At 54.7% G+C, this 11,816-nt stretch overlaps 1 protein-coding gene across 1 annotated transcript; it reads left to right on the forward strand.

Annotated features, from left to right (window-relative positions):
- The first annotated feature begins 10,036 nt into the window (after positions 1-10,036).
- Positions 10,037-11,295, forward strand: TCIM (transcriptional and immune response regulator). Its single transcript, XM_075523440.1, has one exon. It carries the CDS (start codon positions 10,125-10,127, stop codon positions 10,443-10,445), a length of 321 nt encoding a protein of 106 aa, XP_075379555.1. The 5' UTR covers positions 10,037-10,124; the 3' UTR covers positions 10,446-11,295.
- Positions 11,296-11,816: the final 521 nt, after the last annotated feature.

Genomic DNA, 11,816 nt, shown 5'->3' on the forward strand with positions numbered 1-11,816 from the left:
ACATCGTATTTTATTTTCATTTGTGCCTCACGTCAGAGCGGCGAGTGCGGAGGTCCCGACACGTCCCCACCGGCCCCGCAGCATCCCCAGCCCCTCCTGCAGGAACCTGCCTAAAGCGCGGCCGCTCGTGGGGTCAGCGCGCACCATTCAAACAGCAACTTGTGGTTTAAGGGGCAGCAGCGACCACCCCACACTTGATAATACCCAGACCTCGAAACCTGGAATTTCCCTTTCCCCTTTTCCCCGCCCACTGCAGGGGCAGAACCTGCGCTGTCCTTCCAGCCTTCACCTGTGCTGCTCCCGAGAACACAGGGCATCGCTCAGCTTTTCCTCCTTGACGCTTTCGCGGAGCAAAAGCGAGCAGCTTGGAGCAATCCAGGCACTCAAGCGCATTCAGATCAGCAGCAGACAACCCACGCGAGAGCTGTTTTACCCGGCGTTCTCCATCTAAATGGCCCTTTCATGTATTATGGAAAGAGCACGCAGCTCCAAGCCGGCGTTTCAGCACGTTACTTACACGCTGCAGCCGTCAGCCGCTGTGGCGTGGGCCATGGAAGGTCATGACACACACAGCTCCGATGCCAGGCCGGGCAGGACGTCAGCAAGATTGAAGACGCCTGTTCGGACCCATTTGTCTTCCAGGGTTTCTTATGTAAGAGAGAAGAGGGAAAGGGGACACGGCTGGAAGCGGCATCAGGGCTCTCCCATCCACCTCTAAAACACTTTGCGTGCTGACCAGCCCGCTCGGTGTGCTGATCCAGCCCGCATCGAGGCCACGAAGCAGCGGCTGAACGCAGAGAAGCTAACAGCCTCCGACTGAGCCCAGCGCTGCCGCGTGAGCAGCCCCGGCGCTCCAGCCCCGGTGAGAAACCGGTCGTCACGCTTGTCTGCGTGATTCGGACCAGGCTTTGCAGCTCCGTGACCCGCGGTGAGGACTCTGCAGTGTATGTACAATTTCACCTATTAAATATAGAGCGTAACCTGCACGAAGATTTGTAGCTAAGCGGTCAGGCTTATAAGACCTAATACGCAGCTCGGAGGCCTTTCTCTCCCCAGACATCCTCCCCAAGCCGGAGGGGCAGCTGGTACCGGTGCCAGCTCCCGCTTCGCTCAATGAGTCTCAGACAGACCCTGGTGACGGGCAGATTTCTGTCCCGAAGGCAGGCATAAAGACAAATCTGATTTACTTCTCCCAGGCAGATGCCGACAACTTCAAAGCACAAACTGCAAACCGGGCTGGTTTCTAGTTCGACACCAAACCTCTGACGGATCAGAGCCGAAGCGGGAGCAGTCACAGCTCATACGCTCAATTAGCAGCTTGCTGATCAGCCGAGTCTCTGTCAGAGCAGCAGCAAAGCACTTTTTACCATACCTATATACATCCACAGCATCATCCTCCCCTCCACACACATCATTCCTCCCCTCCTACACAGAGCTGAAATAAACTTGCAGTTCTAAAACTGTTCTTTTTTGTTTGAACTGCCTGCATAAATAACCCGATGTAGACAGACCAAAATACCCATAAACCAGCGCTGACACTTGACAAGGATTCAAGGGCAGATCTCAAGAACAAAGACAAGGCTCCCTCGTAAACAAGGCATCAGTCACTTAGATTATAACAATTAGGCAACGTGACGGTTGGGAAACATCTAGAAGGCATCACTGCAAGAGCGAAACACGCCTGAGAGCAGAGGCTGTCAGTGGGCTGCTGCTCAGAAAGCCCTGAGGGTTTCCCGCTCCCCGGCCGTGCGGAGCAGGTACGTGCCCCGTTGCGCTCTCAGTGATTCAGGGATCGTGGGAGGCTCCCCAGCCCCGGCTTTGCCTGGCACCGGCCGGCGCCCGAAACTGCCAGCCTCGCCTCTGTCCTGGAGATAGGCTTTACAGCCCTGCTATTGCTCTTCGGAATGGGAGCTGACGTGCGCTGCCGATTGCAATTTGCTGGGGAAAACAACCACTGGCAGAAGTTCAGTAACCTGCTGTAACCCCAGGAACAGCCGCAACCGTCCTGGGAAGAGCCCGAATCTGGCTCCGGCAGCTGTGCGGGTCTCAAACCCGTGCGACACCCATACAAACCCGTGCGACACTCGTGCAAAGCCATGCGACACCCGTGCAAACCCGTGCGACACCCATGCAAACCCGTGCGACACTCGTGCAAAGCCATGCGACACCCATGCAAACCCGTGCGACACTCGTGCAAAGCCGTGCGACATCGGTGCAGCACAGCTCCCGGCCCCCCAAAGCGGCGGGGGCACAGCCAGCCCCGGGTGCACGCTGGGGGGATCTGCAGCAGGGCCTCAGCATGCAAAAAACAACCCCCAAAACCCTGTATGCAACCACCAGCCCCTGCGATTCGGCCGGCCGCTGCCGTCGCTGCCATAGGCAGGGTAAAGGCAGGGCCCTGCAGAGGATTCGGGCTGCGGTGCCGCCCCGGGGACGGCAGCAGTGACGGGAGGAGGATCGCAGAAATTGCTTTTCTAGCAGCTACAAAGCGAAAGCTGTCAGGCCATGAGAGAGGGTGATGGGAGGCAAACACCATCTGTTTTCTCCCAGTAACTCTTTTGTTACTGGAGGAATGAACTACAAGGCTGATAACACCACAATTTCAAGCTAATCTCCCACACGATTTACGTATTGGTTGATTGCCTGATAAATCTCCACAGGCGCGGGCTGGGTGTTTCCCTCAGCTCTGATTATCAGGTTTCTTCTCTCAGCGTCACTGGGATACATGTCCTCAAGCCTCGACTGCACGCTGCTACCAGACACACGCTGCTCTTCCCCAAAGCCCAGCCCGGACCGAGCTGCCTCTGCCACGTGCCTGCTTTGCTTTGCCACAAGATGAAGGAACTGAAAACTAAATTTGCAGGTTTTCTGCTAGCAAAGCCTGTCCCTCTGAACCAGGACCCGGCTCAGCTCCCTCTGCACAAAGCTTCTTTCCTCACCAGGGGAAATGCTCTTTAATTTGCTTCTGGGCGGATCGCAAACCAGTCCTGCATTTTGCAAATCAGACCTGAAAACTGCCTCAAAAGTGGTGAGGGGTCGGTCGCTGCCCATGCCCCAGGGCTGGGAAACAGCCTTATTGCTACCCAGCAATTCACTCAGAGCAGGCGAAGAAGCAGCAGATGCAGATCAAACCCAGGTCTCAGGCCGAGCGCACTGGAGCGAAGGTGCCTTCCCAATTTAACTAACCCTCTTGCGTCCTGGCACCGTCTCTCTGTTGGTTCCCCAGCCACGCTGGACCGCTCGCAGAGTCGCAGCATTGCACAACGGTCACCAAAGGTGGTCTGCCTGGGACCGTGACACAGGGGAAAGCCTTTGGTGACCCGCTGCCAAGCCCGGAATCTCCTCTGCACCGTCACAGCCCTTACCAGGCACCGCAGATCAGCAGCTTAACGCCCCCTCGACCCCTACATTGCCTCGCAACTGCACGTTGCCACCCTTCTGCCTCCATCCCGACCGCTTTAGGGCCCCTCTCCCCGAGCCCTCGGGAGGCTGCGCCACGCCCTTTTGCACATCTGGCTCCAGCTGCTGCGGCTCCGGGAGCGATGGGGGGCACCGAGGGCCCCAGGAGCCGGAGCAGTACAAAGGCACGCATCCTGTCTGCCACCCCTTTTGCGGCAGAGGAAGCGGCTCGGCAGAGATTAGAGCCCTGATGAGGGGGGCACTTGAGCGCCGGTACGTGTCTGGTGCCGTCGCCCGTGGGCTGGGCTGCGACAATGACCCGAGCCGGTCCCGCGTCCCAGCCCCAAGGCAGGATTTCCCGTGAGCCCGTCCCCGCGGCACCAGACAATGAGCTGTCTGACAACTGGAGACGGCTCTGCCTTCACACTTCTCTAGCGAGGGGTACTCGGGGACCTTCAGGAAGATCAAACAGGAAATTCAGCAGAGAAAGAAAAAGGTTGTTCGTGCTTGGAAGTCTAAACTTTCATTGCCATGCTCAGCCTTGCTGACCCAGGAGGAAGATGCTGAAGTCAGGACATTAAAATACTTTCCCTGACTCCCATGGAAATAGCAGGACACGGTGAGCCGGTCTGCAAACGCGATGGGTAGGTGCCATGTCAGGACGCTGGTCCTGCCAGCACGCAGCAGCCACCTGACGGAGCAGCCCTGCTGCTCGCCGCAGAAGCTGCGCGGCTGCGGGGTCACCCCAGCCCCCTCCAGCGACCGGCTGGGCCCCCAGCAAACCCGCTCACTTCCACCCTGCCCACATGCATCGTCCGCCTGCTGCTGCCCGCATCCTCGCTAGACACGGCTTTTCGGTTTTTAGCAAGGCTTTCAGCTGTACCGCGTGCTCTGGCTGGCAGTCTGCTACCAGCCTCTCTAGTAATTATCTCCCACTACAAGCGGGGAGCACCACCCCGTTTGAGTTTCGCTTTGCAAGACGGCTTTGGGAAGCCTCAAGCAACAGGAGAAGCCACGCGTGGCTTCCTTACACAGCCAGCCTCCCCTCCCATCCCCAGGCTCTCCAGCCCCCCACGACAGCAAGCGTTTCACCCCAGAAGTTGCTGCGTCCTCAGCTCAGCTTTGCTGAATGCAGGGCTTCTTTAAAAGGGTACTGGCTTTTAAAAGTGCCAGAAGTTTCTGTTTCTGTTCTGTTTCTTAACAGGCATGATTTACTTACTGTAACTGGCTATTCATTATGTCCTCCACTCCATTATTAACTCAGTGACCGTATATTTAGCAGAGAATTTATGAGAAATGAGGAGACATTCATTATCAGTAATACCACAAACTTTACTCTTATATGGTCTCCCTGCGATGCTCGGCTCCCGCGGCTGAGCAGCAGCGTTCGCACAGCCGGGCAGCTTCAGTGCGTTCCTTCTGCCCGCGCGGGACAGCGCTGTTCTGCAAAGCTCCGTTTTCCTCTTCCCAAGGGCCACGGTCCCCTGTGCTCAAGCCAGTCCAACCTGCACCCTCGGTGTCACCGGCCAGGGACGGACCTGCCTGCAGGGACCCCGGTGCCAGAAAGCCGCAGCAGGATCAGCGAGGGGCAAGGCCATGTTCTGTCTTTGCACCCCTGGCACTTTTTACCGACTCCTCTTACTGCATCGACACCGTGAAAATGTGTTATTTTCTTAACTTGTCAGCAGCCTTAACACGGTAAACTTCGCACCAGCTGCAGGAGCAGCTCGGCCGTCGCGGCTGGTGCCGGTTTTCCCACGTGTCAGCAGAACGGATGCGCAGGTTGCTGGTGAAGGAGACGAGGCACGGGGCGGAGGGAGCCCTGTGGAGAGATGCCAAGAGCTGCCGGCTGCAGCTGAGTGACAGATGTTAATAAAAAATACCCTTGCTCGCCTCGGCTGCGGGAGGCTGGAGCGCAGAATTAATGCCGTGCAGACTACGCCTGATGTAACAACGCCTGTCTTAGCAGCCCAGAAGCCAGCATCTAATTTAGTTTTCATAGGTAGGATAAAGAAAAGTATTAAATAGACACGGGAGAATTTTTTTCCCTATTAAAAACTTTCCTGATGGAATTTAGCCAGCTTAATCATGTCTACCGCTGTCTGAAAACCAATAGCTTTTCTCCTGTTTTTAGGCAGGCAGCTGTGTGAGCAGGATTGCCTGAGAAATGTCTTTACTTTCCAGCAACTGAGCTGCAGCGGAACTGCTGTTAAAATACATCCCACTGTACTGCACATCTGAACTGGGGACCACAGGACAAGTCACAGGGAACACACACGGTCAAGTTAAGCTCTCGGGTTTTGTAAGCAAAGGGCACAGCATCCTGCCGTGAGAGCCGGGACGAGTGTTCCCAGATGCTCTACTGAAGAAACAACAACCACAGAAAAACCCAACCAACAACCAACCAACCAGAAAAACCCAGGTGCAGCCTGTGCTGTACGGAACGGGCACACGAGCCACAGTTAGAAGAAGCCGACGCAGGGAGGTTGGAGAGCCGGGGCAGGTGCTGCCATTCGCACGACCTGGACGTCTGACGAATTCCCAGGGATTTGGATTCCACGAGGAACACGATGAATCGGTTCCTCTTTGACCTTACAGCCATCCTGCAGCTGTGTCTGCTGCAGAGCACTCCCTCTCGGGTACGCTGCCCAGCAGACAGCAAACATAAAGAGCGGCATTTATGGCTCCTGAGAAGGGCAGGGATTCTCCAGCCTCCACGGCCAGCGGAAGAAGTGAAGGCTGCGAGCGAGCCAGAGGTCAAACACACGTCGCGAGGGAAAGGATGGGGAGAGAAGAGATGGTCTGAGGCTCCTGGGCATTTCAGATTCTTAGATTTTGTATATGCTAAAGACAAAGCACATATATATATATTTAGGGCAATAATTTAACTTTCCTCTCCTGTCCCAAAGCCTTCTAGATGCCCTTCCAAAGGCTCAGGTTGTGAATATTTCGCACATGGCTGGGAAGGTCTCTGCAGCACCAACGCTCTCCCAGGGGACTGCTGCACCTTTCAATGCCAAGGCGGTATTACAAGCCGTGCAGGCTTAGGCAGGCTAGCGAAAGGAAAGCTATGTAAAACATGCCCTAGCAACATGCAAAGGCATCCCAGATTACCTTCTTTGGCGTGATTTTGGACGGTTACATAAATGCAGACTAAGTTCTCGGCAAGAGTTTGCGGGAAAGGCGCTGGCTGCTCCAGCTACGCCAAGGGGGTAGCCCCTCCGCCTCCTGCTCTCGAGCTGCCGCTCCTTGCAGGGACTGGGGCTTCCCCTTTCCCTGCTTCACCTGCCCTCTCCTACAACGGTGCAGGCGGGAGCCTCCGGCAATTCGCAGCTCTGAGCTGGAGACGCCTGCGGGTCTATTCAAACACGCTTTGCACTGCCAGCGGAGCGCAGACCGGGCCGCCGACTCACCATCCTTCCCGAATCTCTCCCTCCGGCAACTGCTTGCGAGGGATTGCGAGACCCGGAGGCTCGGTTTAGCCTACAATAAATCATAAGTGCTTCAGCTTCAAAACCTTCGTGGCCACGACCTGGGACGAGATGCCTGTGGGGCACTTGGCAAGCTGCGGTGCCAGATGCCGCAGAAGGGCTCCGTGCACCCGAAAGCTCGGCACAAACCTGCCCGTCCCCCCGACAGAAGAGCCTGGAGCGCTCCAAACCCATCACGTCGTGAGAAGCAGAGCACGACTGGGGATGTGGCTGAGCTGCTCTGCAGAGACGGTGGGGATAGGAATTAATCCTCCCATTAATGTGTGAAACAGAGCGTTTGCATTTCACGAAGCAATTATACAATAATAGCAGGAGAGCTGTGATAGAAATCGCGTCTTGTCTGAAGTTTCGCTCCAATCCAGCAAATGAATAATTCCTCCTAGGCACTACTAGGAAAGCAGTAATAAAAGACCAATATAAACAAGAATTACTGGAAAAAACTGATGAGGCATGCTTCATCTCTCAGTCAGAGTTGAATGCAACCAAAGTTACACAAAGTGGGCAGAGAAGCTTGAAGGGCCAAAGACGCCTGTTACTGCTCAGCGCAAGATGAGTTCACAAGCAAACGCATGCTTCATCTTGGCAGCTTTCTGATGTCTTACTCCTCAAGCATCAGCTTTATTCTCGGTTTCCATGGCAGATACTTTTCTGAGCTTGTATCTTCCACAAATATTGCTAATTTATTCTCTGAGCCATGTCTCTGCAAAGACCTGCAGAATGATTCCATGTGCAAGAGCGGTGAAAACCAGGCACAGGTTAACATGCCTCAGCTCTTGTTTTCGACTAGGGGAAGCCATGCCTTGCAAAGGAACTGCTCGTTTTCTACAGCCACAAGATCACGGCCGATCTTCTGGCACTATTTTTTGCCCTCAGTACTCTGAAACTGTATTATCTGTCCAGTGAAGCAAAGTACATTTAACATTTCAGTCAGGCACTTTTTACAGGCAGGTTTTCCCCCCGCACAGGGCTCCAGGCAGCACTTGCCATCCGAGCAGGAGGGGACCGGCGATGAGCGGGGTCCCTGTTCCCACTGCTCCCCCCTCGTATTTCATGTTAACGGGAGTCTACAAAACACGAGGCTTTCACAGGCAGAGACCCAGCAGCCAGCCACATCAAAAAGATCCTATTTTCAGGGTGGATTTACCAGCCCTGCAAATGTTGAGTAAACAGCGGCTGATGTGTAATTCTCACAAATTCGGCAAGACTACAGCAAAGTGAGAGGCTTTTAAGTCTTTCTGGCAGAAGGAGACTCACAAGGCTTTGCAAAGTAGTTGTTTATACACTAAAGCACATAACAGCTAGCACATACAAAAGAAAATCAGGCAAACTTGTAAAAAGTAACCCGCACAATGACAGCGATGCAGAACCGGTGGAAAAAAATGGCAGGCTCGTGCCAGTAACAACGGCGCGGAGCAAAGTCCCGGCAGCCGCGGGGAAAGCCGGCCCAGCACTTACGGCTGATTCCCAAAGTGCCAGATGGGAAAGCGGTCAAGCACTGAAATGCAGCCCACTCCCCCTCCTAAAGAGAAACGCCTGGCAAGCCCCGGCCAGCTGGACGTTCGCGAGAGCCTGGCCGGAGCTGGGACTGCCGGTCGTTGCGGGGGCCAGGCAGCAGCCCGGTGAGCAGCAGCTCGCGATTAATCCCCTTCTTCGCTGCGCTGTGCCGGCACAAACGCCTGGCACGTGGCCTTCAGGTGCGCTCACCTCTCCCGTGGCTCCCGCTGGCCAGAGGAGCGGGGTTTGCAGGGGCTGTGCTCAGACACGTCCCCTCGCTCTGTCCGAAGGAACAGACGTGTTAAAGGGAATGGGGAATGACCAGCAACTGGGCGATGTTGCTGTGGATCTGCTCACCGCTGCAGTCATGGATCACCTCCACAGCTCTCTGGTAAATAAGGGAAACCCTCTGGGGCCGTTGGTCAAACCGGCGTGGGGACAGAGGCTGTTTCTGGCCTTTAGTAAGGATGAGCGATAGCAGTCATCGACACAAGCCGTAAACAAGCCGCTAACTTTCCAAACAGGGCCTCTGCAGCATCCGGCTGCTTTGAAGCCATTAACCAACACACGCTTATCTCTGGCTCCCTGGCCTCAAGGGATTCTTGAACCCGCTGCCATTCTGGCCAGACTTAGCTGTGCTCCGTAATACCAGATTTCTAAGCCCAGCAGGACGCTCCAGTGGTCCGAGCCGCCCCTCGCAGGTAGCCATGCCCTGGCCAAGTCCTCAGCAAGCAGGAGTCGCAGAACCATAGAACAACTTGAGTTGGAAGGGACCCATAAGGATCTTCGAGTCCAACTCCCTGCTCCTCCCAGGACTGCCTAAAACTAAACCATACGACTAAGAGCGAGTCCTCCCAGCCCAAGGGCTTGGCGTGAGCCGAGGGTGGGGTGCGGAGCACAACCTCATTTGGAGCAGAGGAACGGCACCGGTGAGCTGGAAATTAAAGAAAAAGGATGCTCGAGGCAGGAGCAGGGCAACAAACGGCTCGGTGCTGTTGCTGCAGCACAGCGTGCACGGTGGGGCAGAGATTTTACCTGCTGCCCCGGTGAGAGCATTGCCACGTGCCAGCTGGGCAGCTGCGGGGTGTAACATCCCGGGGAAGCCACCTCAGAGCACATCATGGATCAGCTGCCTTCGGTAAACCACTTGCCATTTAGAAAATACAGCTTTGTGAGCGCTAAACATGAGCTGGATGGTCTGGGAAGCAGCAGAAAGCACCCCGTGCCCCGACCTGAGCAGGTTCTGCTGCGTTGCCGTACTTCTGTCTGGCCAAGGCATAGACAAGTGCAGGTCTGCGTGCACAGGCTCGCAGCTAACACCTCTTGCTAGTATTGCAATAGTTCCCACCTGGAGTTTTAACTGTTTATTATATTATATATTATATATTCTGAATGCAAAGCTTTTCTGCATGCAACAAGTTGGAGCTGTACTAGCTCCAAGTCCCATAGCGACAGCTGAAGTTGTGTGAAGCCTGATCTGCAGCGGGTCAAAGAAAAACCATCCCCATGGCAGAAACACAGAAAACTTCTCGTCTCGGCTGCACGGCAGAGGAAAGTTGGCAACTTAACTGTTAAACTCGCCTATGACTCTTCAGTGTTGACATCAGCATGATCTCATCACTGTAACTTGAGCCCTCCGGCTTTTTCTCCAGACTGCCTTTAAATACCAGTCCTGGGAGCCAGCGCAGCACCGATCCCTCTGACTGGACCCGAGGGCAAACCCGGCAGCACCCCACATAGATGAAAGCAAAGAGAAGCTACACAGCTCCAGCCATGTCCACTTCCCTGCGAGTGAGCCCCTCGGTCCACGGCTACCGCTTTGACACAGCCCTGCGCAAGAAAGCCGTGGCCAACATCTTTGAAAGCATCAACGAAGAGTCCCTACAGAAACTCTTCAAAAACTCCGGGGACAAGAAGGCAGAGGAAAGAGCCAAGATAATCCTCGCCACCGACCAGGACTTGGAGGAGAAAACGAGAGCGCTAATGGCGCTAAAGCAGAGGCGAAAAGACAAGCTGCTCCAGTTCCTGACATTTCGGAAATACTCCATTAAAGTTCACTGAACTGGCGGAGGGAGCGGACACGGAGGAGAACGTGTCGGGATGGGACTGTTCGTGACCTCCTACCACGCACGGCACGCTCCGCTGCCCCGCGAGCCGCTGGCGGGACGGGGGACCTGACAGACCCCCCGGGCTTCAGCCCCACCGCGCACACCGCAAACCGCGGCGCCGACGGCAGCATCGGTGCGGACGGCAGCATCGGTGCGGACCCCAGCGTGGCGGCCAGAGGCTCCCGAGGGAGGGCAGCTCCCGGCAAGAGGCAGCCAGCCCCTCCGGGCGGCCGTGGGACCGAGCCGTGGGGGGACCCCGCGCCTGGGCGCGACTCGAGACCTGACGGACTCGGTGTTCACTGACTTCACCCGCGCGCTTTGCCTTTCAGACTTGTTTCCTTAAAGTCTGAGCCCTTGCTCAGCCTCGCTGCTGTGGGCTAGGAGGGACGTTCTAGAGACTGATCAGCTCCTGATCATGGATCACTTTGCATTTGTTAAAGTGCATGTAAGTGCACCCATGGGTGCAGTAAGTTCAGCCTTCAGGGAATGCGTTTGCTCTCGAGACACACTACGCAACTGTACCTTTTCTTTCTCGAGCTGTATATGTGCAGTATAAGTTGTTTGCACAGAAGCAATAATAATGACATGTTTCCCTGAATTTACTGTGAAGTTCCTTAATATTTTGTTCGCTTCCCATTAACACTAAAAATCTAAATATCATAACTGCAGTTCTTATTTGTATAGATTACAATAGCTATTAGACGAGTACTTCATGGTAATATTTTATGACAACGCTATTATTATATCAACTATAATTTATTGCATATGATGATCTGAAATTTAATAAATTATGAAGTAAATATAATTTCTCTTGTCTGAAATACTCAATTCTCCTGGAGGAGTGGGGTTATACTTTTTTGGTCCTTTCATACAGATGCTGTTTTAAGAGCAGACTCCCTGCACCTCTCCTTAGCTCGACCCTCCGCGTGTCGATCTGGCAGCCTGTCCTTAGGGCCTGCAGCCGCCCCGGCTCCCCTGCACCCGGCGCCAGCCCAGCAGCACCAGAGCCCGACCCACGGCTGCTGTGGCGACTCTGGCATCCCTAGAAAGACCACACCAAATTTAACTGTAAATCACACTCGGCTGTTAGTTTCCTCTATATAATAAAGGAGAATTACATCTTTTGCAATAGTGTAACAAAAAAATCGGTTTAGAAAATGACCGGTTCCGAGCCGCAGCGAGCGGCGCGGTTCCTCAGGCTCTTTGCATTCCTGCAAAGCAGGCGAGACCTCGGACTTGGCTCCCCATCATCCAAAGAAACAGAAGTGAGTTATGAATGCTTTGGCAGAGGAATCAGACTCAGTTTTTCTGCAGGTTATGCCAT

This window comes from Mycteria americana, chromosome 23 (assembly GCF_035582795.1).
Source record: "Mycteria americana isolate JAX WOST 10 ecotype Jacksonville Zoo and Gardens chromosome 23, USCA_MyAme_1.0, whole genome shotgun sequence".
In the NCBI taxonomy this organism is placed as follows: Eukaryota; Metazoa; Chordata; class Aves; order Ciconiiformes; family Ciconiidae; genus Mycteria; species Mycteria americana.

Bases quoted from the DNA above. Each gene is read 5' to 3' on its own strand.
- TCIM (XM_075523440.1), top strand. From the start codon at position 10,125: ATGAAAGCAAAGAGAAGCTACACAGCTCCAGCCATGTCCACTTCCCTG.